The sequence below is a fragment of the Amblyomma mixtum genome, chromosome 3 (assembly GCF_055824585.1).
Source record: "Amblyomma mixtum isolate Tamu chromosome 3, ASM5582458v1, whole genome shotgun sequence".
Lineage (NCBI taxonomy): Eukaryota > Metazoa > Arthropoda > Arachnida > Ixodida > Ixodidae > Amblyomma > Amblyomma mixtum.
Genome location: NC_143014.1, coordinates 11864135 through 11891946, shown reverse-complemented (window position 1 = coordinate 11891946; position 27812 = coordinate 11864135). Strand labels below are relative to the sequence as shown.

Here is a 27812-nt window from a genome sequence, read left to right as displayed (position 1 = left end):
ATCCTCATTCAGACTCATTCTTACAGTGACAGCAGCGGAAACGGGCAGTAGCTCTGCGGGGCGCCGGCAACCCAACTTGGGAAACTGCGCTGCCCTAATGTTACTCCGCGTCCCCATAGGTCGGCACACTCACTCATGAGTGCACTCATATCGCCTCACTCACACTCACGTCTGTTAGTGTGAGTGTGAGTGAGTGGACGTGAGTGTGAGTGCGAGTGAGTGGATGTGAGTGAGGGCGGTCACGAGTGTGAGTGCGAGTGAGTGGTTGTGAGTTTGAGTAGACCCGAGTGTGAGTACGAGTGAGTGGATATGAGTGCCGGTGGTCATGAGTGTGAGTGCGAGTGAGTGGATGTCAGCATGGGTGGCCATGAGTGTATGAGTGAGTGGATGTGAGTGTAAGTGGAGATGTGTGTGTGTGTGCGAGTGAGTGGATGTGAGCGTGAGTAGAGGTGAGTGGTGAGTGGACATGTTTGATGAGTAGATGTGAGTGGACATGAGTGGTTGTGAGTGGACGTGAGTGGCAATGAGTGGTTGTGAGTGGACGTGAGTGGCAATGAGTGGTTGTGAGTGGAGGTGAGTGGCAATGAATGGATGTGAGTGGTGGGTGGACGCGACAGCGAAGTCTGTCGCGTATGTTTCGCGACGACGATACCCGCTTAGCTATTTTCATGTTGTTGACAGCTGAGGGAAGCAAATATTGACTACTGAGGGCGCTCGAGGCAGCATAAGGCATCATGCTCGTGTCTTTGGACAGTCGAAGCAGAGGATTCCGCTGGCACAGGAACGGCAATATTTCGTTGCATTTGTAGTTCTCCATTGGCACGGGCGCAGACCCTTCGCGGATGCAATGTGCCGCTACAAGTTTTGTGAGATCCTTTATCGAATTTCGCATTGCCAGTCCTGAAAATATAGACAGGTATATCTTGCCACGCTCCCCGTACGGCTCGATCTCATTTACACAAGAGTTACGATGCTTACTGCTGAAACGACTGTCCGCTTCTTGGCAATAGCTACCGTAAGATGGGATCTCGAGGTCTGCAGTGGACTCTTGGGTTTTTTTGTGTGCCCAGGTGTGTGCATTGCAGAGCTTTGCTCTGGCTGTAATTTGTTGATTCGGCCAGACCCATGCGAAAACTTGACCTACTTTTCGCCTAAGCTTTGTCACTGGGGGAGTGAAATCGAAAGAAGCTTGTGAAATGCAATTTTGTTTATTTTTCATGTTTTCAGTGAAGTAAGGCGCGCGCTACAAAATGGCTCACAAGTTACCTGCATACGCATTCTTCCGCGAACGACGTTGAAGAATAATCAGGTGAAATGTAAGCACCCCCTATCACCACGCGGATGCGCACGTGGTCTCCGCACGCACTAGCCTCAAAAACATCGCGCTGGTTTGTAAAACCTCTTTCAGACCGGGATTATGTGCAATGCAGAAAACGTTCTGCACTGCAGACATGTCCACAGATCGGTCACACTTAGTAGCTTAGGAGGTTTTGTAAATGGACTGATAATGGCAACTACCCCTAGCATCGTTATTACGCGGGGAAATCCTCTACTTGTGGCCCATTCCAGCTATTTTCCTTTGCGTGAGGAAATCATTCGATCGTTTGAAAAACACGCTCCGTTTTCCATGCCGCGAAAAGTATTCATAGTCGCCACTTGACTCCAATGTGTTCATGCAGAGTCACGGAACGTCATTGTCAAGCAAGACCAAATATTGGTAATTAGACACCATCCAATACTATTCCCAAGACAAATTCATTATTTTTACTTAGACACCGTCATAGGCGCGCGCACAAGGGAGGGAGGTGCCCCCCCCCCCCGCTCTTTCCCTCAATCGTCTAAGCCCCCTAATCGCCAAGTCTGCCTCATACAATTACTTGTCGGACCTGTTCCGTCACAGTTTACAGGGCAGCGTTATGTCCAATCAGGTTTTTTAGTGGCCGAAGACCCATGATGTTGCGTTCAAGAACTGTTTACTGTCCGGGTCATTTTGAGGCAAGCTTTTCAAGTTCTTTTTTGCTGTGACAGTGAAAAAAAAAACATGTGTCACATTTGCTGGGGTTTAGAGAGAATGGAAATTACTCTGGAAGCGGGATGTTACATTGATACTTCAGCGTCGCAGTGACATGCCTTCCTCTGCCGGTACTCACGTGGTGAACAAGGGAGCCGGAAGCCTCAGTGTGCTTTCAACAAGAGGGCCGTGTTTGTCAGGATGAAGACAAGACCTCTTGTGGAAACTCTGGCAAGCACCTTTCCCCTCCCTTCGTTCACATTTTGAGTGTGAAGGAACCAGCGGCTTATCCTCTCTATACCATATACTCCTCTGCCGATGTTACAGATTAAAATAAAAAGTACTGCTGAAAAATATCTTGTATATATTGAAATTACATCGCATGGAAAAAAATGTTCTATAATCATTCCTCACCTTTGCGCTCCGTTCTGGCCGTAAGGGCCTATGAGAGAAGGTTGGGGGTGGGGGTGGGGGGGCACTGCGCTGAAATATGGCTCATTTTCATGGAGAACCCTGCGCACGCCTATGAACACCGTTCAAAAACTTCTGTAAGGATCTTAGCTGATGCTGAACAGGCACTCATTGTCTCAGCAGCAAGCCCGGAAGCGCACGTGCGTACCATTCAGTGCATGGAATATGCGTGATCAGTGACCACTTTCATCGTGCAGTGAAGCTGTGAAAATTGGCCAAATAGCCCGACAAAGCCTGGGCCACTCAGCACCCCATCTTTGCGACACAGGCTATGCTAGGGGAGCCATGAGGGCAGTCGGCTGCGGCAGTAAATCTCTCAACCCCTCCGTTGTTAGCAAACAAGGAAAGAGTGAGTGAACGTGAATGAGAGTGAGCGGACATGAGTGTGAGTGGTTGTGAGTGTGAGTGAGTGGTTGGGAGTGCGAGTGGTCATGAATGTGAGTGAGTGGTTGTGAGTGCGAGTGGTCATGAGTGCGAGTGTGAGTGAGTGGTTGTGAGTGTGAGTGGACATGAGTGGGAGTGTGAGTGAGTGGTTGTGAGTGCGAGTAGTCATGAGTGTGAATGCGAGTGAGTGGTTGTGAGTGCGAGTGGTCATGAGTGGGAATGTGAGTGAGTGGTTGCGAGTGTGAGTGGACATGAGTGTGAGTGTGAATGAGGGGATGTGAGTGCGAGTGGGCGTGAGTGTGAGTGTGATTGAGCCACCTCTATAGGTGCCGAGGTATGCGCGTCCCGCATTCTATTCGCCGTCTGCAAGTCCAGCGGCGGCGTAGGCGGCAGGAGTCTGCTTGTCGTCTCCCTTTGCTGTACGAGCTCGTTTGGTTGGCCGTGTTTGTAGATAAAGGGATGTAACATTATAATCAGTAGTTCAAAACTGAGAAGGAGTCGCTGGGTAGTTTTCACGGTCATGCACCACGCTATATTTGACTAAAAACCAGAACAGAAAGGTTGAAAACACCCCTGATGGTAGTTGCGAATGGCAGTGTTTGTTCCCATATTCACTTCATTAAGGCTTGGCTTTTCAATATCACTGAGGAAAAATATAGCCTCATGAGCTCAGTCAAGAGCTCAGGGTTGACACTATGTTCTATATCACAGTTCCATGTTCATGAAATACATAATCTGCTGCAATACATTGCGAGGACCACACTGAAAAAAGCCTGTGAGAATTAGGCCTAAAGGGGGGCTGTAACGGGGTGGCGACACAAACAAAGGAAAGTTAGGTATGATTAGAGCACTGGAGGCTTCACAGGAGCAATTCAATTAAGTACCGTACTGTAGCGGAAAACGGCGACAAGCCAATATCTTGTACCGCGGCAGGCGCCCGTGATGGAGCAGAAGTGAACGGAGATCCAGCGACGATGGTAACCAAGCGGTCTTCACTCAGCGCCATTATCAGACGACTGACCAGAAGCAGACGAGACACTAGGTGGCGGAGCGGATTGCACAAAATGGTGTTTTTTACTCCATTTCGGCACTGGGGAGTATTTGACACAATTAACTCCCTTTCTGTTACCACCGGCCGACCTCTCCACCTTTTCCTCATTAAAATTCCTTTCTAACTCCCTTTCTAGACTGGAGTAAATGCTGGTAAATCCTCATTTTAACTCCATTATTCCCTCATGGGAGTAAAATGGAGGACAGTCCACCTTTTTACTCCCTACTCATGGAGTAAATGTTTTCACAAATGGAGTAAAAAGGGTGGCCGCCACCATGTTTACTCCCTTTTGGGTATATTTTTGTTTACAGTGTAGGGCGCCCGTTCCCTGGTGTCGAAGACTGGTATCTAATTGAAGAGATTGTACAATTCCTAAGCCAGTTTAAATGCGCGGTGGAGCTTCTTTCGCAGCAAAAATCGTGCACGTTTAATGTGCTTTATTATATGATATCATATTATATTTTCCAGTGCGCAGTCAATGAATTCCTCTTGCATTGTTAGGCCAGCACCGACGCACGGGACACACTCGAAGCGGTAACCTAGCTCCCATTTCTCCTGACTGAGATTATATTTATGCAATGTGCTTTCCATACAAAATAACCATACCCTTTCTGTTACTAAGGTTTAATTGTTTGGTTCAACACTTCAGCTGTGAACCAATCAGTACATGTTATAAAACAAATGTTCCCGGCTGCATGAAATGACATTATCTGAATATTAACCGCTCTTTGATTAAGTAACTTTCTTAGAACGGCAGCTTCCCCGAAGAAAAAAGAATCAAAATACATTTCTAGTAGGTGAACGTATCTTCAGCTGAGATAAGTTATGACGAGGTAAAATAGAAATTTGCACAATTCGTTAACTTATCACCAGGTTGAATGAACAAAGTGCGGGTTAGTATAATGCAGGCATAGCTGGGGGCACGATTAGTTCCAAAAAAAAGTTATTTTTTAATCTACAGATAGAAACTTTTATAGTTCAGTGCAGCTAGCGGTGTCAGTTGCATCATATTTGTGATATATATGAATGCTACAAAGGAACAGCATCGTCCAGTAGAGATGTAGAAATATTTTTATTTGAAAGTCCATTGAACGTTTCAAATTTTCTAAACAATAAATATGACAGGTAATAAAAATTGAATATTTTGAAATTCTTAAACATTAAAGACAGCATATATATATTGTCACCTGAGGGCAAGCCGATGAAGAGAGGACTAGATGATGGATGGCGATGATATGATTTCATGTCTGCGAGCCTAGCACGAGCGCTCCTGCCCATGCCACTGCCCGCTTCGCCGTCTTCTAGTCCGTCACATGATTCGGGGCCACCGAGCGATCGTACCGATAGCGCGAACTAGAAAAATGGCACAGACGATGACAAGCAGGACGCGACGATGGGCGTGGCAGAACGTATGAACAGAGAAGAGAAGATGAAGGGCTTGCCGTCACGATCAAAGAGATGATGAGCGGGTGAAGCCAGTTCCACCAAGACTGAGGAGCCACCGGTTTCTGGAAGTCAACGTTGAGCCCCGTGGACACACCCAATGGCAGGGGCTGGGGTACTTGTTTCTCGTGTGAGGGTCGGTGGTTATTGGGGTCTCTGGTCAGTGGCGGCGGTCTCGGTTCAGTGGGGTCGTAGGTCGCTGGATCTTGTCGGTTCTCATGTGGGTTCTCATGTGGGCGGTGAGTGGGGTCACAGGGCAGTTGCGGCGGTCGTTCTGTCGTCGGGGCATACCTGGCAGGCTGGGGAAGCGCCGGGAGGTGCGAAGCCGCGAGCACTCCACAGAAGACCTCGGTGGACAGCGGGCTCCTAAGCTCCGGGACCGGGATGAAAGAGACACAGGGGAATTTTTTTTAATAATTTATTTATTTTGTGGTGTTGATCAATTTAGAATATTACTGAATATGTTACCGCTTAAAGCTAATTGATTAGAAAAGCAGAAGAAAAAACAACCACATGCCGCCGGTGGGATCCGAACCCACGACCTCCCAATTACGCCTCCGCCTCCGAATTATGCCTCCGACCTCCGCCCGTGCCAGTGGGGACGGACGGCGGATGAAATAAAGCGCGGCTCCTGTTTCTGCGGCGATAATTGCGCTCTCATGTTAGCAGGATGCATGCGGAGGAACGACGACAATCTCATGAGTTCGAATTTGGGAGCAAGATCCCAACAAGCAGTGACGCATATAACAAAGCTTGATAACGTCGTGTGAATCACGATGAAAAAAGGAAGCCGCGCTTTCTTTCAAACCCACTGGCGCTTATCTTGGAACCAAGCACAACGCGAAGCCCTGTCTTGGGCAGCACGAAAGGCGCGAAGCGAGTGACGCTTTTTACAAAGCACGAATGAGAGCGCTGTAATCGCGGCGCATTCGGGCGCACTGGAGCGCGCTGTCACGTGGTATTTTTAAACTCCGCCGGATTTCATTTTCCCGAATAAAAAACGGCCACGCTAAGTCAATCTCTTTGGAAGTTCCTGGTTTGAACAATATTTGTGGAGCTCCACAACTTTCCTATTGAGGCCTGAAAGTTTCAAGCTATATTTAAAGAGTTAATTTATTTATCTCGACAAATTATTCAAATAGGATGAGCGAAAAAAATGGTACTGTAATTTTATATGAACCCTAACATCCACGCGATTTTAGTTCTGAAGAACGCTTAGTTTTTTATAAATATTGGTCCAAGTAAGCTGGGACACCCTATATACATATATATATATATATATATATATATAAGGGATAACAAAATCTTCAAGGCAACTGATTAAAAATATAATAAGTTGGGGAAGTCACATTGAAAAACTTAACAGATTTATTCAACGTTTCGACCAGGGACTGGTCTTTTTCAAGAAGAAAAAGACCAGTCCCTGGTCGAAACGTTGAATAAATCTGTTAAGTTTTTCAATGTGACTTCCCCAACTTATTATATATATATATATATATATATATATATATATATATATATATATATATATATATATATATATATATATATAGCCCGTTTATAACGAAGCCACTTATAGCGAAATAGCGGTTATAACGAAGGGATTTCAATTTCCCATTCCCATTTTTGCATTTTCAATACATTTTGGGTCCGGTTTTAACGAAGTAAATAAGAGCGCGTCAGCGGATATAACGAAGAGATTTAATACCAACCGAAAAATAATCTGCCAATCAACACATTTTTGCGTCCTTGAGGCGATTTTTTCCGCGAAAGTAAGAGCAAAATTCGTCTGACGGCGTCCTTTCGTGGCGTCGTCTGCTCTCCTGCGGAGCGAAAGGTTGCTTCACTGCATCGCATGGCACGCCGGTCACGTGTTGCGCCGTCCTTGAACGGCGTCACGGCGTAGAGCGGTAGAGCATGCCGCGCAGGGGAAAAATGTAAAAAGAATAGAGACGATTTTTTTTTTTCGATGACGTCACAGAGAGCGGCCGTCTTGGCCAATCGCGGTTCTCTATTTCTCCCAGGCAGTCGGCGCCACGGCTGGACTGCAGTCTGCAGGAGGTGTGGCAGCGCGCGCTTTGTTTTATGTCGGTGCCGCGGTGCGCAAGGCAGGGAGAAAGCGCGGCAGCATTGTGCATGTTGGAAGCGTGGCTCATTTTTATCGTTATCGCGGGTCGTTGTATGCTGTTTATAAGGACAGAGTTATTCGACTTGATCTAGCTGGTGAACGGACAACTGAACGCAGTGTCGCTCTGTTCCAGGTTGGGAGCACGGCGAACGCTACTGAGATTGCGCGTGACGCCATTGTCACTTGTTTTCTGCCCGCATTGTCGCCATCACAGTTTCCTGTCTTGTTCCGCTTCTTTTTATATTTCGTGACCGCTTCGCCTCAGCGGACCTACTTAGCTGTCCCCTTTCTCTGAACTGACTCCATTTCTCTGCAATGTCGAGCCTCGCGAGCCCCAGCACTTCGACGGGGAAGAGAAAGGTGTTGTCTTTGAAGACGAAGCTCGCCATTTTGGACGAAGTGCGTCGAAACGTCAAGAAGAGTGCTATCGCACGGAAGTTTGACATTGCACAGTCCACGCTTTCAACGATAATCAAGAATGGTAGCAAAATCGACGCCGTTCTCGACGCCGACGTTGGCAGCAGGGACCGAAAGAGGATCCGATGCGCCACTTACGGCGACGTAGAAGCCGCGCTTTACAAGTGGTTCGTGGACGCGCGATCGAAGAAGATCCCGCTCAGTGGACCCAGGAAATGGGTGGCTCCAGAGCAGAGATTCAAGGACAGGCACAACATCACATGTAAAAACATCGTCGGGGAGGCCGCGTCCGTTGACCAGGAGTCGCTCCAGCAGTGGATGGCCAAGCACCGCGATCGTATCCTTGCGTATTCCGACAAGGACATCTACAATGCAGATGAAACTGGACTATTTTTCCAACTGCTGCCATCAAATACTCTCGCGGCCAAGACAGACAAGTGCGTGGGAGGAAAAGACAGCAAAAACCGTGTTACCGTGCTAATCTGCGCGAACATGGATGGTTCTGATGAGCGAGACCTGTTGGTCATTGGAAAGGCAAAGAAACCACGTGGTTTCGCCAAGGTGCTGTCTATGCCAGTGACGTATGTGAACAATAAGAAGGCATGGATGACGCGAGACATTTTTGGCAAGTGGCTTGCCGACTTCGACAAGGAGGTGGTCCGTAAGAAGCGCAAGGTGCTGATCCCAGGTAGCCCCGAAACATTGCGATAATGTTACATTTTTGTTATGCTCAAATGTTATTTCAATGTCCTTAATGTCCTTTTTTTCTAATGTTTTTGTAATGTTACATATAAATGTTCGAATAACTTTCCCCAAACATGCATGAAACATGTAAACAACATAAATGAAACTTTCTCGAAAATGGTGAAGCAGCCCCGCACAAGCATGCAGGCCTGCCAGCGGTGACGGCACACAACTTACAACACTGCAAGAACCAACAACAAGAGTGTCACCTTCTCCACTACACTACAGCACAGCAACTCGTATTCACTCACCTCCAAACGGATATCATGCCGCCGAGCTTATATACTCGCTACTGCGGGATGTCCCATGAGTGACAGTGGGAATGGGTAATAACTAAAGTTTTGTAACAAAATAATGGGGCTCTTCATGTAATCTATGGCGAGTACTATCTAAGAGATGTGGTTACAAGGTACTGTTAGCTGAAAAACATCTTTACTCTAAGAACAGCGAGAAAATGTCTGGAAATCTGTGCTCGAAATATATTTGCAATGTTGTTTTATAGTTGCGACTCTAACATTATAATAAAATTTAGAAGATTATATTAAAACAACGTTTGTTTAGAATGTGAAAGGAACGTTTCCTATATAACTTATAACGTTATATGTTAATTTTTAATGTTAATGTAAAGTTACTATGCAACATGTAACATTACTCCAACTTACATAACATTTTTATAACACTATTCTAATGTTCGGTGCTACCTGGGATGTTGCTTGGCAACTGCAGTGCGCATCACGTCAACGCACACTTGAGCGCTGTCGAGGTTTTGTTCCTGCCCCCAAACACTACCGCCAAGCTGCAGCCTATGGACCAGGGGGTTATTGCCAACTTTAAGGGCGCGTTCACACTACACCAAAGTTCCGGCGAGCGAAGCGGATTCGGCCAGATTCTGCCGCTTTTGACGCCGACGAAGGCGGAAAGCGGCGCGGAGAGGGTGATCGGTGCGGGACCGATTTTTCCGCCTTCGCCGCGGAAGCGACGACGGGCCGTTGACGTCATATCCGGACAAATTCTAGCATGGCGGCAAGCATGGCAGCGGGCCGGGCTAGCGCTTTCTCGGTGGAGATGCTACTAGACGCTATAAAGGAAAACCCAATCCTTTACGACAAGCGGCAGCTGAACTTTAAAGACGTGGCACATAAGGAGGAGCTCTGGGAAAAGATCGGCAAGGAACTGGGAGTGAGCGGTACGTACAATTGCTTTTATATCTTGCTTGACGCCGATGCACGCGGTAATTGTTTTTTTTTTCGGATGCCAGTGTAGTACGTTTCGCGTTGTTCTCGCTATGCTGTGAACTTTTATCCCTTGCATGCGGACCATGCGCGATCGTGTACGACGCATGCTCATGCCGCTGTTGAGAACTCTGTTTTCGAGTGCCAGTAGAGTATACGTTTTGGCGTATACAGTATACGTTTCGCGTGGTCTTCCCGTTTTGAGCCTACGGGAAGAATGGTTGTTTTCGCGCCGCTGCTAGCTTTTATACCATGCATTCGGACTCGCACGATCGTACGACGCATGCATTACGCACTGAAAAACCGGCGCACTTATTTTGCTTATGCCGCTGTTTGCATCTATCGCATGCACGCACCGCTCGTGCGAGCACGCGCGACGTACTTTCGTTACTTTGCTTGTGCCACTGCCAGCTCCTGTCCTATGCATGTTCAGCTCGTACGAATATCTTAGAGTGTATATCATCACGGTAGCAGCGCTGGGCGCTGCGTGACAAGCTCTGGGGCGGACCGTGAGCGCGATGCATTTTTAGCGATTTATTTCGTGTGGCGAAAGGCGAATCCCAAATTTTTCACCTCTTACAACAGTGGGTGTCAGATATATCGTGTATTCAAAAACTGATGTCGCAGTGGTCTGGTCGTGCTGGAGCGCTGTGGAGCTAGTACAGATAAAATAAATCAGAACAGTAACGCTGACTTACTTAAGGGAAATAAATAGCGCACAAGAGAAGACGGGACAAGCGAGGAGACACAGACAAGCGCTAACTTTCAACAGACGGTTTATTGCAAAATCGGGAGCATATATACACATGTCCAGAAAGGCAACAAAGAACAGGATCGAAGATAACACACACCCCCTCGACAGCCATCTGCTTATCGTGCCAGATATGCAAGCTCTTTTTTCGACAAATTAACGGAAGGTTCACTGACACAATCCGGACCAAAACACACGATGTTCGACGCTTCAACAATCTCCCTGGTAAGTTGGTCGCGGTGATGGTACAAGATTACAGTATCTTCAAAAATTGGACGGCAAGGAGGGTCACAGTCACATGTCTTACAATGCAAAGTCAGGTGCCCGTCGACACCACCTCTGACTTTCTTCGCATGCTCTTTTAGACGAACGTTGAGGCATCTGCCCGTTTGCCCGATGTAGAATCTACCGCAGGACAAGGGGATCTTGTAGACTACCCCCAGCCGACAATGGACGAAGGTCTGCCTATGTCTGATAGTACAGTCGGGTCTACGCATTTTGACCGGGCAACTCATTCTGCACAATCTCCCCAGCCTCTCAGGGGCCGTGAACACGACCTTAACATGAGACCGCTGACCCACCTTCTTGAGGTTGTGTGATACCTTATGCATGTAAGGTATCACCGCCAACTTTTCTTTGTCTCCTCTATCCTTTTTCTTTTTCCTGTCCTCTGCTCTTTGTTCATGACTCAGGCGAGAAGCTTCCTTCCTTTTGCGATGCAAGCATTCAGCAACCGAAGCTATCACGTGGGTCGGATAGCCCGCGCCCTGCAAACGTGCAACTTGCATGTTTAAACCCTCCTCGAACGTATGCCGGCATGACTTGTCAAGAGCATTGGACAGGAACGAAAGAACGATATTTCTTTTAACAAGTTTAGAATGCGCTGAACTGTATGGCACGTTTGTAAGTTGCTGTAGTGATGAAAAGAGCACGTGAACACAAAAGACAGAAAAGTTCATTTCTCCTATCTGTGCTTGATCACCAGTCTTTTCTCTTTTCCTGTAGGGGCCATCTGTCAGAAAAAGTTCAAAAATTCATAAGATACATTTTCTAAAGTGAGGAACCAAATAAGATGTAGTATGAAGAGTGGAGCCGGAGCTGCCGACATCCCCACTGTGAAGTGGAAGCACTATGAGCAGATGCAGGCCCTAATGGAGCCCGTATCGAGAGAGCCAATGTAAGTTGAATATTTTGTCAGTGTGCATCATTATGCACTCTTTGGGCATTCATTCTGTGATTGCAGTATCAGGTACAATCTACAAATTTAGGTTACTATAGATACTGTATATTTGTGTTTCTCATGTGTGATTGCATTTTTTTTCAGGCTGTATTCAACCATTGATTTCACCCGATCTCAAGAGTAAGTTTTGAAACAGTGTACAACTTTTCATTCTTTACTGGTTGTACCTCCATTGCCCATGTCACATGATTAAAAAACTTGATCAAACAGTTCATATGTGGATTCAGTTAAAATGTAAAAGAAAACGCCGTTTAATTCATGGTATTTATTTATTCATTGCAAATCAAAGTCCAGGCAGATCTCACTCCTGCACTGCCAGGAACATCAGGCTCGTCTTGGGAGTCGAGCAGGCCACCCACTCCACAAGCAGGTACAACTGAAAGGTAAACATCTGAAAATGTGAAGTGTGCTATTGCAGCCATTGGACTTTAATGCACCACATCTGCCCTATTATTTGCAGTCAACTGGAGAGCAGAGCAAGTGACTGCGATTCTGATGTGGAAAGGTAAATGCTACACATTGACATCAGGTCGTTCATCTCTCTTGCAATGCATGCTTACTTGAACCTAATGGCTGCACTGCTTGCTTCTGGAGGGAGTTTATCTCGCTATTCATAAACATTCCATTTCTTTACAGGCCAAGGCCAAAGAAACGACGCCGCTCGCCTAGGAAGGCAGAAAGGTATAAAATAGATTTATGAACGGCAAATGGGTATGAATAGAGTAAAGATCCCAGGTTCTTCTTCTTTGCACCAGGGGTGCCCCGTCAGAGACGGTTGGTTTTACTCGAATACTGAAGCTTATTTCTTCGCACCGGAGGTGCCCCGTCATAGACGGTCTCAAGATGGGTTGAGACGCAGGGATAAAAAAGGCAATAACTGAAGATTTATATACAAATATTTACAGAATATACAAGTTTAGGCACTGGAGAGAAATTAAACGGCAAAAGGACAAACAACAAAAAGGTGGATCTGGCTAATCATTAGGGGAGGCCCCTACTCGGCGTAGCCGAAGATACGTAGCATCTCACCTTAGCGCAGAACCCCGCTTCCCACTCCGGGGCCCGGTTTTAAAGCCCTAAAGGCCCGGCCCACATTTCGTAGCACCCAATCATTCTACATTCTTCATATCATTGGCTAATCGAGAGCATGGTCAGCCCTCCAACTACCGTAGGGTAACACCCTTTCCAGAAAAACAAACGCACGGTCGTGCCAGCATGTGCGGGGTAGAACGTTCTCTCCACCACAAAATAAAAATAAAAACAAACACAAATACACATTCGTGCCAGAACGTGCGCGAATCGGTTCCGCGGGGCGGGTGGACACCCGTACTTCCCGGCGCGTTCGCAAGCGGCCGCGTTCCAAGAAAGGAGACGCTCCGCTTTGAGTGCCCCCAGCCGCGTTCCAATGACCCCCGCGAACGCTACCGATCCCTTACAAATAGCATGTTTCAAATTCCAGCTCATCAGAAGCTCCCCCACATGCTGCGGTTGCTGCTGCCTGTCTGCAACATTTGCAGGCTGTGCGGAATGAAAACCAGCGGATTCAAGAGCAGCAGCAGGAGCCGCGTGATACTATTTATCTACGTGTATGGCACTCGCTGGGTAACTGCGGATGCTACCCCCAAAAGAACAACATGAAGCAATATTTGATATCCAGAACTTAATATACACACACTAGCGCTTGTGTGTGTGTTTCCTCTCTTTTTTGTCCTCTCTTTTTTGTCCGTGTCTTTGTTTGCGCTATAATATTTCTAATTCAATATGAACTACCAACTCGCCCAACAGGAAGTTTTAATGAATAATATACAACAGGCTGGAAAAGGTGCTTAAATAAGACAACCTTACAAGTTACTAGCAGAAAATACCTGAGGCAAATATTAAATACATATATCTTGGCAATTTTTTTTTCCCTCTTTGCGGACAGTAGCGCAAGCAAGCTTTCAGAGCAAAAATAAATGTTACCATTGTCTACACTCGACTGCTTCTGATGATCTCCTGCCACGGGACTTGGCTGCTTCTGATGAAGTAGTCGCATAGTTTATCCCTGGTAGCATGTGCAAGCCTGAATTCTAAACTCATGGAACGTTAAAGAGCTCTCTCTCTCCAAATTGTAAAACTGACACTTCTGACTCCCAGTCATAAGCACACTTGGATAAGTTAAAAGTAACCACTAATTATGTTTCTTTAAGCATATTTACCAACAGCATGATTACCTAGTTGGGTGAGAGCCTAAGGCAGGGAAAGGTGTTAGCCCTCCATTTCCATCTCTCTCCTGCCTCCAGGATCCCTCGATCAGCCCTCCTTGCCAATCTTCATGGTCAGTTGTGCCTGGGGGCAGTAGACTGCACGGGAAGCTGATTTCTCAGACATCAGGAAGTTGTGCAGCGATATGCAGGCTGTGATGATCCGGATGATATTTTCCTCCTTTGCCTTGAACGGCCGACGCAAGATGCGCCACTTTTGAGCGAGAATTCCAAAGGCATGCTCTACGACACGCCTTGCTCTACTTAATCTGTAATTAAACACCCGTTTTGCATGCACCTGTGCAAATTGGCTGGGTGTTCCTGTAGCTGTTTGGTCATCTGGTTCCTCAGGACTGGTAAACAAGGAAGGGAGACCTGCAGAACAACACATGCAGTTTCAGCTTATTTGAAAAAATAAAGAAAACAAATGCAGTGAAATTATGCGATGTCAATTTTAGCATGCTCAGTGTTCAGTGTACATTGCTTTGCTCTGTGGCAACCCAAGGCTGGATGTTTAATTGCAATCAGAAGAGGTAGGTAGATACTGCGCTTTTCTTTACAATCAATGCCCATATACAGTGGCTGGGTTGGTTGAAGTAAAATAACTTTAAGCCTTCGACACGATGCCTCATTTTACATACATAACTTTGGCTAGTGAACCTTAAACAGCTAGTCATATCAAATGGCCCTGAAGTTGGTACGATACTAATTAATCTCAGTTCTAACGAATGCACTATTATTGAATAGAACGAATTGAATTACTTACTCTTCCTTGCATATGGCCTCATGAGGAAGGTTTTTAAAGGGAAAGCCTCATCTCCCACAAAGAAAAAGGGCATGTTGCCAATATCAGCCAAGGGCGCGTCTTCTGGGATGCCTGCCTGGCCTTGAGCTAAACTTTTGAAAAATGGGCTTCGGCCGTAATTCCCACCATCGGACTCGCTCCCATTGTGGCCCACTTCCACAAACAAGAACCTAAATGAGCAGAAATATAATTAATTTGTAACTTCTGGTTAATATTAGCCTGCAGGGCACACAAGCAAAAGGGTTGCTATACTTGCATGAAAAGTTTGCCTAACTTATTGTCAGTCATGGTGGCAGCTTTGTCTTAATGTTATTTACACAATAATATTAAATTGCAGTACATTACACAAATCCAAACCAGTGATTGAGAATGGGACTAACCTTAGCGAAAAAATAAACTTGGGCTAGTTACAAAATCAAATTGAGTGGTGTTCAGCACATACAAACGTTATAAGCAGCCAGTAAAACAAATATACTTGAATACCTGTAATGAGCATCACTGACTGCAAGCACAGACTTACTGAACGCATTTTTGTAATTGCGGTCAGCACTTCCGGAGTTGTCTGGGCACTCAATATTGACGTGTTTGCCATCTATTGACCCTATGCAGTGAGGCATCTGCCAGATTTCTTCAAATTCTCTGGCAACCTAGGTTCGGGGCAGAAAAAGACAAACATTAGCTGCTTTTTATTATAATTATTATGCTTAAAACAAGCATGTGAGATAACCTCATACAACACACTCCATGCGAAATGAACAAACTTAGTCTATTTCTTGTTCATATGTTATGCATCATATGGTAACAAAAATATTTTTCTGACAGTTTTGTATTCTGTATACACTGAACTCCATAATTACTGCACTGGTGTAAAACATTCTTTGCTAAATTATTTTCATTAGCACTGCCACTAAATCATGTTCTATAAAACATGAAGTGTGAAACAAGGAATGACTTACTCGTAACCATTCACTTGGAGAAGATGGTCTGACAACATAAATGGGACCAAGGATTTCCCAAATGGTCTGGCAAACTTCCTCAACAAGCTTACAGGTTGTTGACCTGCCGGTCAGGAAATTAAAGGCCGAGGAGCGGAGAGTTTCACCAACTGCCAGAAATCTGAAATAAGGAAGAGATGAGGTGCACATTAATAATATTCAAAGGGGTCCATTGACGGACAAGTCTAAGAAAGGCCGAGCCGGTTCGGGTGATTTGGAACGATGCTAAGGAAAGCTCTTTCAGGGCCCTAAAGGCGGCATTAATAGGGCAACCTGTGCTGAGAGCCCCCGCGTATGACCGCCCCTTCATCCTTCAGTGCGATGCTAGCGACAGTGGCATGGGAGCAGTGTTAAGCCAGCACGACGAGCTCGGAGCAGAGCATCCGGTTTTGTATGTGAGCCGAAAGTTGACCACAAGGGAGCAGGCTTGCAGTGCGTCTGAGAAAGAATGTGCCTGTTTGGTATGGGCCACCCAGAGGCTAAGGTGCTACTTGGCAGGTTCAACGTTCACTATAGAAACTGATCACTGCCCGTTAAAGGGAGACTGAAGCACTTTTTCTGAAAATCCGGCTGGCAGCGGCATCCTATAGTTTTTCATGCTGTATACTGGAATATCGCATCCAATTAAGGCAAAAACAAGCGCGAATTGCCTTTTTTAGCCGAAATATGCGGCCTGTGCCGCGGGGCACGTAGGGTGCCTCGATGCCAGCGCCGCCGTACGGCGCAGCGCTGGGCATCGAGGCACCCTAGGGGCACGCCGCGCGGCGCGCCGCCGCCCGTGATTGGTCAAGAGAGGTCGTGACGTCACTTTGAGGACTGGAGAAGCTGCCGATGCGGATCGGGCGCTGCGTTGAGGGCAGATCGCAGCTTTCCGTGTCGTTGTAAAAGCGAATACGGCGACTATTTTTTTTTTACTGACCACCGAAGAAAAGGATACTACAGTTTGCTCATTCCACGTATCGCCTGAAACCAAAAAAGACACAAGCAAAAAATTCTATACCTAGCACAAGCATACGCCAGCGTCAAAGACGCGATACAGACCATGCGTAAAAGGTGCCAGCACAACATCGGCTCGTATTCTCGGAAAGGAAGGGGTGCGAACAATACTCAAGTCAATTACCACCACCGGACGCCTCCTGGCTCGCCCGGAAGAGCGTCATCCTAAAGAAAAGGCCCAAAGCACTGTGTAAATCTTGTTCTCCGTACCCGGCGTTGCAGGTTGGGGCAAGAAAGTATTTCAAGTGAACGATGAAGGAGCACAAAGTTGGTGTCAAAATTAGCGAAGCGCAGTGGCCAAGCACTGCGAGGCATGTGACCACAAGATAGTGACGCAATCATGGTGCGCTGGAAACCAAGCCAAATACGCGCACAAATACGCTTCACTCCTGGCGCGTTCAGCAGATGCCAGAAAATATTAATCGCTGCCTCGGAAACGTTCGCCCTTCATAGATTTGCAGTTTAGGTTCAGTGAAGTAGTTGCCAACTATATGTGTGTTTAAAAGCCAAGCTAGCTGCAACTCGCCCGCTGCCACAACTTGATGAAGAAACCGAGTAAGGTTGCGGTGTTTTTTTTTTTGCAAAAACTCGGTTGGCATTCATTTCACTCATAAATTTGCATCCGAAATCAACGTCGAACGCTTTCATTTTAATTGCTTAGCTAGGATTAAACGAGATGCCGCATATGAAGAGCTTCGATGCTTGCTTGCTTTGTTTTATTGTGCTTTGCTGTGCTTGCTTGCTTGCTTGCTTGCTTGCTTGGAGACGTCGAACCGAGTATAAAATCACTAACCGAGCCTTGCTGAGCACGTCTCAGGTGGTCTGGCCGCACCTAAGCTGAGGAGAGCGACACATGCTTAAGCCTCTATAAGGTTTCTTCAGGGGCTAAGTGAGCATGTTTCTACTTTTAAAAGAGGCGCTTCTTCGGAATGGTGACACGCCTCTTATGCGCGAGGAAATCGATGGAACTGTGTCATGGTTCAGCCGCGCCTTTTCGACAGAAATCTCCAGAGATCACACTAGGACAAGCTCTGCCTGTAGCCGCTTTTACGAAAGTGTTTCGAGCAGAGTAAGCTTGCTTTAGTCGGCTTGAATTCTTTGTCACAGCAGCGAGCGGTTGCGCTGCGAGCTTGTGGTCTTGCGGAAAACAGTGGAAGACGACACAGTCGCGGCCTTAGTTGTTCGTGGACACGAACGCAGAGTAGTACCTGTTGAATCTGATTCTCAAGGTCGGCTGACACGCTTTGTACGTCGCAACGCTCGCAGTACGAGGAACAACGCATGCAGCACGAGAAACAACGCGCGCTGAAAGCGCGCTCGCGTGCGCCGAAGCATCCCCGGCTCCTCAACATGACGTCACGCTGGCCGACATGGACGAGGTTTCCCTCTCCGCTGTTCCCCTCTCCTGCGCTCGCGCGGGGCGCGGGAAATTTAAACATCGCGTTTTTAATTGGTGATTGCGCCACTGTTTTAGCCAAAATCGAAAAAATAATTTCACAGACGTGATCAGCAATGACACTACTTCAAAACCCTAGAAGGTTAGCTGATTCAAAAACCGCCTCAGTATCCCTTTAACGTGGCTTAGAAATATGTCACCGATGAATGGGAGACTTTTGCGCTGGAGCCTAGCGCTTCAAGAGCACAACTTTGAGATCCGCTACTGGAAGGGACGGGAAAACGGGAATGCCGACGGTCTCAGTCATATCTTTATTTTATAATCTCTCGAAAAATGCTCCCGTTCATTTTTTTTGCTTCTGCGTACGTATTGCTTTAAACAAGGAGTGGTTTCTCACCAAATTTCAGATGCATGTCTTTGGCTGAAAGAAAAGAAAAGGAGGAACCAGTTTTGGTTCAGCAGACTTCCGGGCGTGTGCTATGAGCGAGGGTTAAGTCACCCAAAATTTGCAGCCACGTTGCTCAGTATTAAAGACCTGGCGGTGTTCTGGGGCTGGCCGCGTACTGCCTTGCCGGAGGTAGGCGCTGAGCTCAGATCTGATCACTAAAGCTCCACTGAGGACCATTGCAAGCTGTGCAGGGTTTCCTTGCCGGCTTGTCGACCAGAAGGGCGCTGACGCACATTCGTGGTGCACCGGCCAGCTGCGACCCCTTCGTGCCGTCTTCTTGGCGGCGGACGGACTGTCGTGATTCGAGGCCCAGCCAGCGGAAACAGGCGAGCCAGTAAGGCGCCATCAGGCCACTGCGGCCGAAAGCGCTGCTGTTCTGGGGAGACGAAAGAGACACTGGCGTGGGGCAGCTACTGGCGTCGGCGTGCACGAAGGCGTCTAATCCCCTTCGCCGGGGAGGCTGAGTGCGGTGTTTCTCCCGGACTGCCCGTGGACCGACGGAAGAGACCCAGTGGCGGCGACGGCGGAGGCGACGGTGCCGCCAACTCATAGCCCGCGTGCGCCCTGATCAGCCGACAAAGCGGAGGGGCGACACGGCTGATTTGTCCTTGAAGAGGTCACCGGTGTGAGCCGTCAGCACTCGCGTCTCCATCGATCATCACACAGCAGCTAACGACCTTTGGGCATGGTCGGCCCGCGGCAAACCAAACAGTTCGCGACTGAGAGACGCCAAGTTCCTCCTTGCCAGTGTGTGTGTCTGTGCGGTGTGCGCGGTCACGTGGGGAGGGCGGAGCCTAAGAAGACGCTAACGGCCCATTGGACGCTCAACCAGAGATCAGATTCCCTAACTGGGTGCCTGGGGACTGTGAACTGCATTTAAGCACCAATCTGTGGTGTGCCAGAGCATCCTCCTCACTTTTCTGACTTTTGGTCTCCCTGCAATTTTGTAAATATTATGGGGGTTTATTCTTGTGATAACGCTCAAAGGGCTAGAAGCAGTTGTCGCTCTCTAGCACCAGCGTGCCAGCCCTAGCAGTCAGAGCTGTGACCCCCAACCCGCGGTGCGGTGAGTCGCAACCACGGCGGGTTCGGGCCAGAGGGGACAAACACGAGTATGCTACTCGGATGAGCATTTATTGCTCCCGAACAGTACAGTGCAGCAGCAACAATACAACCGCCGTAACGAGGGCGAGTGTTCCGCTCGCGTACGGGGGTGAAAAATACAAAGGAAAGAACGCACGCAAAAATGTGGGGGAAGAAGGTTCCGCTCACCTCGCGTGGTTCCTCGCTCGCGGCCCGCGGCGGTCAAGTCACACACGGTGGCCGGGCGATAAGGGCAGCGGTCTCCGTGGCAGATCTCTGATCCGTGCGTGTGCACGGCTCCCGCCAGAAGACAAGCGAGCCTCGGGAGAAACGCGTCTCCTTCCCGGGCTGTGGAGAGGAGTCTCTCCGTTGTGAAAGGGGAAAGAGGGAAAGTCCCTGCAGCGGCGTCGCGGCGGGGCGAGAAAGGAAGCGGGGGCGGCGTGAGTGCCCTCCCTCGCAAACCTTCCGAACGGCGCGCGCATAGCATCGCGTGATAATTACGCGCGGCCGTTACAATGGGGCAGGGGATTCATGTGTATCCCCACATCATGTAAAATACACCTCCAAGCTTGCTATTCCTCCCGAAGGCTTCCCTTCGTAGTCTGCTGCTTCGTCCTCATGCGGTGAAGACCCTGGTCCCGATCCCCGAGCATATCACTGCCTACGCGGGTTTGTTAACTTATACCAGCCAGATCTCACGCTTGGAAGAAATGTGGCCCATTTGCAGTGGGAAAGAACGCAAACCACACTAGGCAGCGACCACCACCTAATTCGCATAACACGAAACTATCGCCGCCCTCAGCGCAAATTTACCATTATAAAAACTAATTGGGACCAGCTACGAAAATTTCGCCACGAACACGTACAGCAGCGCCTCCTCTATTTTTACAATGCCAGCCGCATCGCCCGCTTCGCAATGGGAGCCGTCGGTACACCTCACTTCAGTTAGTTGCCGCGCTGCGGCGCTAGCCAGATGGTAGCACTGCTTGCGTCATGCTTGCGTATGGGCGCTCGGTGGTCATAGCGCTCTCCTACTCCTACACCTGGCGTCTGTCAGGTTGTTGCTGTCTACCCCTTCTTGTGTAGCTCTCGCTTCATCCGTGGCGCGGCGCTTTTTCCAACGGCAATCGGTGGAGCGGCAGCTTTGCTCGCCGTTTGCAGAGGTGGCCTGTGGCGATCACTCCGCCTATCCCTTGAGGATGGCGGCTGGCATACTTTATGCGCTGTTTGAGGTACTTGCGCTACTTATTGCTCTTCCTTGCCAGACGAGTAGAGTGCTATGTTTTAAGGCCCGTTCGTTTCGTGGCGCCATTGTTAACGAAAATTATTTTGCGTGGGTAAGTGTTGTGGCCCGCGAAGCTTACGAGGTGTCCTGGCAGCAGCAGTAAAATGGCACCGGATAATTATCTGCAGCAGGGCTGCTGCTTTCAGTTTTGTGTGAAGAGTGGGCAATTTTAAGCTCGTTTATGTGGAGCTGAGGAACTTCGCTGCACAGACACTAGAAAAGAAGTTGAGGTTTACGTGCATTTATTCACATATATTTACAACAATTTACAGTAATAGTATATACAACTCTTTGTATTTATAGCCATTTACATTTTTAGAATTGGTGTTCATTTGCTTGTATTAGCAGGTATTTACAGCCTTAAGAAGTTTGCATTTTAGCGCAACCACTTTTGTACGCACGAGGAGGACAAAGCATCTCGTGCGCGAACGGAGCTCAACAACAATCAAAACACACCTAACGCCCGGATGGCGACGCCAGTTCGTACGCCCTCATGTGTTTGGTCGCCCTCTCTTGCGGCGCCGAACGACAACGCTGAAGGAACTATGCCTTGCGGTTCGGCCTTTACGGTGACTGCCCCTGAACACGCGCTGAAGAGGTCTTGATTTCCGTTGTGGGTTTCTACGTGGACACAGGCCACCACCCACCGCGGGTTCGAGCTTCGCGCGAGCCAAGGGCCCCGATCAGCCGTCACCACACACACACACTGGGACACCGCTGCGGCGCACTCAACCTCCGCTGGGAGGAGAGCGATTCGCCGCAAAGAAATAGGCCTCCAAGTTCACAGAGGAGACGTTTATTCACATCGTCCTTCAGCAGTACACACACACTCAATCGTCACCCCGTCCCGGGGGCGCGCGAGGAGCAAGGCTCCGCTGCGCGCACGAAGCGACCAGAGTAATGCGCGCCGCTAACACGCCGCTGCAGGAGAATGTCCCCGCGGCAGTGCTGTGATCTCTCTCTCGTGTCGACCGTTGGGCCGGTTGCGAGAGAAAGTGGGCATTCAACACAAGGTACGCCTGTCAGAGGTCGCTGGACCCCGCTGGACAGGCTCGAGCCGCTGCAGGTCAGAGGACACGTGCGGGCGAGCTCGAGTAAGCACTGGTCCGAACGGCAAGGCCGGCACGGACAAACAGTAACGTACGCACCTTGCGCTGTCTCGGAGGGATCTCTCTCTCTGGGCCCCCGCTCGGACGGTCGCGCGGCGCGCGGCCGCCCAAAGCGGGGTCCCGAATTCCCGCCAAAAGGCGCCAATGGCAAAGGCCCTTGGGGAGCCGGGGCGGAGCTGTGGCTAAATGACAGTGATTAGTCACCCAGCCGCCTCTCCACCGCCTGAGGCGGGAGCAAGGGAAAGAGGAGAAACAACGCGGGCGGCCGGCATAGCCGCGCAAAGGCGACGGCGGAAAGCCGGGATTCCCACATCCCCCTCTCCTTAAATGCCCTCCTACCCATCGGCAAAGCACGCGGCCAAAATAAAGAAATCAATACACAAAAAAACTACACTTCGGTTCCAAAATAAAGAAATGAATACACAAAAAAAAAAACTAGCTACACTTCAGTTCCAGCCAGAACAACGTAAGAAAACAAAGGGAAAACAAGGCAAACACTACAACACTTGCATACGCTTCAGTAAATCAAAACAGCTTGCAGATTATATACATGGTACACAAGGCGATGTGAATTCAACTGTACAACTATGTTACAGGTTGATGTCAGCCTCAAAGTTCGATGGCACGGCCCAGTGGGCCTGTCGGCGACTCACCGCTCGCAGACTTCAAGTTGAACGCGTTGGGAGGGCCGACGACTGATGGCGGTCTTCTTTCCGTTGATGTATGGTGCGTTGATGACGACGGGGCCGCGGCAGAGCACTGACCTCGCGCCCTTGGACACGACATCACGTTCGGGCACAAGAAAGTTAGTGCACCCCTTTCACGCCGGCTGAAACGGGCGAGGACGTTCGGCGGCGTCCAGATGTGTAACCTTGTCCACAGCGAGGGGTCCTTCTCATCCTCGCGCTCACGCAGAAGGACACAACGGCACAACTCACAGGCGTCGCCTTGGCTCATGGTTACGCGCGCACACAGTCACAGCCGCAACCACGCATACACCGGCAAGTGCGCGGACGCTGGTCGGCGACAACGATCCCCTGATCAGAAGCGTCCAGAGGCGCCGCGGCGAGGGTCAAAGGGTGCACTTTCCGCCCCCCCATCGCCCCAAACGCCCCGCCAACTTCCCCTCCATACGGGCCGCACAAAACTCGCACCGCGACACACGGCTCCTTAACGAGCCAACCACCCACAGTCGGGCCGGAAATGACAAAAGGCGCCGTACAAACGACAGGCAAACTCTGCGCTTCAAAAGATAAGCGCAAGAGAGAGCGGCTGAAGTATACATATGTACAAGTCTGGCTAAAAAAAACTGAACGCCAACGCAGACGCATGTTACCTATGTACATCTCGGTACGTTAGAACGAAAACCGACGAACAAGCTGGAAACGAAAGTGGCTAAAAACTGACTAAACAAAACAAATAAATAAACTGATAAACACACAAGGCTGGAACTGAGCATGCTGCAAAAACAAAAAAAAACAAAAAAAAATAACACACCGTGCTTCGCCTAGGTAGGGCCTGACGAGAAAGCTCGCCAGCTAGCTGAGGCTGCGTGCCTTCGGTTGCGGAAAAGTCCGCCGTCCGGCATCAATCACACCGGTGACCGTCGCCTCAGATTGTACCGGTGCTCCGTACGCTTGCGTTCCGCAGCACCAGTTGTGCCTTTGCGCTTGCCTTTGATACCAATGGGTACCGGCGCAAGCTCGTCAGACCGTGACGCGTAGGCCTTCAGGTCATTGAACCCCTGCTTGCTCCTGGGGAAAGGCCCCATCAAATCGCAGGTGGCCATCTGCCACGGACGCACACTGTCAAACGGTTTCATCATTCCAGGCGGCTTGCCGCCCCGTGACTTCACCGCTTGACAGACATGGCAGGAACGGCAATAGCGGAAAATGTCACGCTTCATGCCGGGCCACGTCACTGAATGACTCAGTTTTGCAAAAACTTTGGAGCCACTCAGATGACCGGCCAGTGGCTCGTCATTAGAGAATCGCAAAAGTGCGCCTCTTAGACTTTTGGGGATAACCACCTAGAACGGGTCGATGGACTCGTCATCGGTGGCTATGTACTTCAGCACGAGCCCGTCATTGTCCAGCAAATATGAGTCCCCGGGGTTCGCCGCGACACACGCTGGCTTCTGCCCCCCTGCGCCCGCTACAATACAAGTAGCGTCACGGCGCTCCGTCTCCCTGAGACCGTCGCTCACCTCGCGACAAAACGGGTCATTTTGCTGGGCTTTCAGTAGCTCTTTCGGCTGAAAACGATTCCAGTCATCCCAGAGGGGAGCCTGGTCTCGTCCCCACTCAGGTTTGCAGCCAAAATTTCCGTTCGCGTCGGCACTTCCGAGGCGCTCACGAGGAGCTTTGCCTCTCGTCCGCTTTGCGAAGCGCTGCTTGCCTGGTTAGCGGAATGGGTTAGCCCGTTTGCGGGCTCCCCCTCCTTGCCGCCCGGCGGCTCGTCCGCTGTTTCGCCCCCTCCGCCTACAGGCGTCAAGGCGCCGCTGGCGAGTGGGGCACGGGATAGCGCGTCAGCTACCACGTTTGTGCTCCCCTTTCGACACTGCACGGAAAAGTCGTAATGCTGTATCAGGAGAGCCCAGCGCGCCAGCCGACCCGCAGGCTCGCGGAGCCGCATCAGCCAACTAAGCGCACTGCACCCCTGCCTCAGTGGAGGCTTGGGTGGGCTGCACGAACGAGGGAGGCAAGGCTCCTAGTTCGATGAGCGGCGCGGTTTCCGCAGGGAACCGGGCCAGCGCCTCGCCGTTCCCAGAGCAGAATTGACTGCTCGCGGGGCACGGCTGCTGCTGTTCGAAACTGCCGGTTGCGGCAGCGTGACACGAACTGCTTTCGCACTGGGCGGAAAGCGTGCACAGCTGAGGCATGTGACCAGCGGATGCACCGCAGGGTGCTTCCGATACAACTCCAATGGGAGCCACGTGGTCAACATTTTGGGTTGTGTCACCGTAAACCCCAATGGGGGCCGCGGCCAACCACGGTGTCTAGCTATTCGAAGGAACAGCAGCCAGCGGATCAAACGACGCTACAACTCCGTAGGGAGCCGACATGTAGCTGCCAAGTGCCGCGCTGGGGGTGGTAGACACGGTGCGCAAGCGTGATCGTCAAGGCGACCTGCTCGGCTAATGTGCCATCAAAGGCGTAAGCGCCAATGACTTAGCACGTTGGGCGCCAGTTGTGGGTTTCTACGTGGACACAGGCCACCACCCACCGCGGGTTCGAGCTTCGCGCGAGCCAAGGGCCCCGATCAGCCGTCACCACACACACACACTGGGACACCGCTGCGGCGCACTCAACCTCCGCTGGGAGGAGAGCGATTCGCCGCAAAGAAATAGGCCTCCAAGTTCACAGAGGAGACGTTTATTCACATCGTCCTTCAGCAGTACACACACACTCAATCGTCACCCCGTCCCGGGGGCGCGCGAGGAGCAAGGCTCCGCTGCGCGCACGAAGCGACCAGAGTAATGCGCGCCGCTAACACGCCGCTGCAGGAGAATGTCCCCGCGGCAGTGCTGTGATCTCTCTCTCGTGTCGACCGTTGGGCCGGTTGCGAGAGAAAGTGGGCATTCAACACAAGGTACGCCTGTCAGAGGTCGCTGGACCCCGCTGGACAGGCTCGAGCCGCTGCAGGTCAGAGGACACGTGCGGGCGAGCTCGAGTAAGCACTGGTCCGAACGGCAAGGCCGGCACGGACAAACAGTAACGTACGCACCTTGCGCTGTCTCGGAGGGATCTCTCTCTCTGGGCCCCCGCTCGGACGGTCGCGCGGCGCGCGGCCGCCCAAAGCGGGGTCCCGAATTCCCGCCAAAAGGCGCCAATGGCAAAGGCCCTTGGGGAGCCGGGGCGGAGCTGTGGCTAAATGACAGTGATTAGTCACCCAGCCGCCTCTCCACCGCCTGAGGCGGGAGCAAGGGAAAGAGGAGAAACAACGCGGGCGGCCGGCATAGCCGCGCAAAGGCGACGGCGGAAAGCCGGGATTCCCACACCGTTTTATCTGCCTCTTTTTCTTCAGGCGCTTTTCTTTGTTTTGCATCGTTTTATTAGCGCCTGGTTGCAGTCAGGACCAGGCAGAACTTCCGATATGCTTTGGCAACAGCTGCTGCACCGTATATTTCCGAATGAAATTCATTTTTCGTTTCTCAAAACAATCGTAGCTGCAGGCTGCCAAGGACAAAGAATAATCTTTATCTAGTCGTCGTAACAATGACAGCTTATCTTGATAAAAGTACAGCTACGACTTGAAAGTTATTGTTGTCTGGTGAAACATACCTTGTCGTCAAGATTTGCCATGCCTTCTTCATTTCATTCTCCAATTTTCCTTACTGAACATGATAGAATCCAAAGTCAAAATAACATAACTGATTACTAAATACGTTTACCATCTGATTTCATATTTTCGCCAAGCAGTTTCAGTTACTCTCCCGGAACGTTTCAGCGTTGTAGCTTGACTAAAAGACCGACATGATTCGGCAAAGCCGCCACAGCCTTCCGTTGCAATGCCAACGCCGCTGCGCCGCACTCTCTGTGACTCCTTTTAAAACCAGCGCCTGCAGCGGCTTCGCGATGAACAGCGCTCCACGGTGAGCAGCGCCACGAACAGCGCGCTCAAGGACGCGTCCATTTATTTATTTATTTATTCAAAATACCTTACAGGGCCCAGAAGGGCATTGAGTAAGGGGGGGCAAAAACAATAGATTAAGCAAATAGGAAGAATAAATTAAAAACAACACGTGATACCAGGCAAAAATTAAACACAATTATAAATATACAGGGCAAAACGAAACTACAAGACATACATCACCGCGGGCAACAAAAATTAAAATAGTAGCAAGAATGCATCGCATGTGCATCGCGTCCATACCTGACAGGCAGCCTGATGGTCATGAATAAAGTCACTTTAGACATGAAGGATGCAGAGCGCCGCCTCACGAAGAAAGATAGAAATGATAAAGTGGCCTCGTCCGCTTTCCGTTGTCTGGCGCCACCATGGGCGCCACCCAGATGGTCCTCTCCCCCACACACGCACAGCAGGCGCGAAGGCTAGCCGATGGGGGAGAGCAGGTAAGGAGGACAAGAGAGAGTTTTGGGCGGTCGGATCGGCCCACTTCCTCCATGGATCGGCCCTACTCGGCAGGCATTGTAAAAATAGAGGAGGCGCTGCGTACAGTCAACACAGGTACCCTTCGACCTAGACACCTGGACTACCCGGTTACAGGATGACATTCGCCAACATACCCAAACGCTAGACACTACCCCAGACACCCCCGCAATTGACAGTAAGCTCGCGCACCTCCTTCAAGCTCAAGAACGCATAACACACAGGTGGAAAACTCACACAGCTTCAGACCCAAATAGAACACCACAGTGCCACTCTTTGCAAAGCTAACTGGAATCAGATTTGTGACAGCCTACGCGGCAATCTCTCCACAACCCGTGCCTCGCACCTCTTACGCCACATGCTAGACCTCACGCAGTCTAAAACCCAGACTCGCCTTAGCATTCGCCGCCTTACTCATAACCACAGGCAGGACTCGAACGCCTTCCTCCTCACCATTTTACGAGGAGC

General features: G+C 49.8%; 1 protein-coding gene across 1 annotated transcript; it reads left to right on the top strand.

Moving 5' to 3' along the window:
• Positions 1–9488: 9488 nt before the first annotated feature.
• On the top strand, positions 9489–11992 carry LOC149349225 (transcription factor Adf-1-like). Its single transcript, XM_089578145.1, has 3 exons — positions 9489–9835; positions 11638–11809; positions 11957–11992. Exons 1-2 carry the CDS (start codon positions 9667–9669, stop codon positions 11670–11672), a joined length of 204 nt encoding a protein of 67 aa, XP_089434271.1. The 5' UTR covers positions 9489–9666; the 3' UTR covers positions 11673–11809; positions 11957–11992.
• Positions 11993–27812: the final 15820 nt, after the last annotated feature.

Excerpts from the sequence above, each read along its gene's own strand:
- LOC149349225 (XM_089578145.1), top strand. The coding sequence starts at position 9,667 with ATGGCGGCAAGCATGGCAGCGGGCCGGGCTAGCGCTTTCTCGGTGGAG. Across the intron at positions 9,836-11,637 it reads CAAGGAACTGGGAGTGAGCG|GGGCCATCTGTCAGAAAAAG; the intron begins GTACGTACAATT and ends CTTTTCCTGTAG.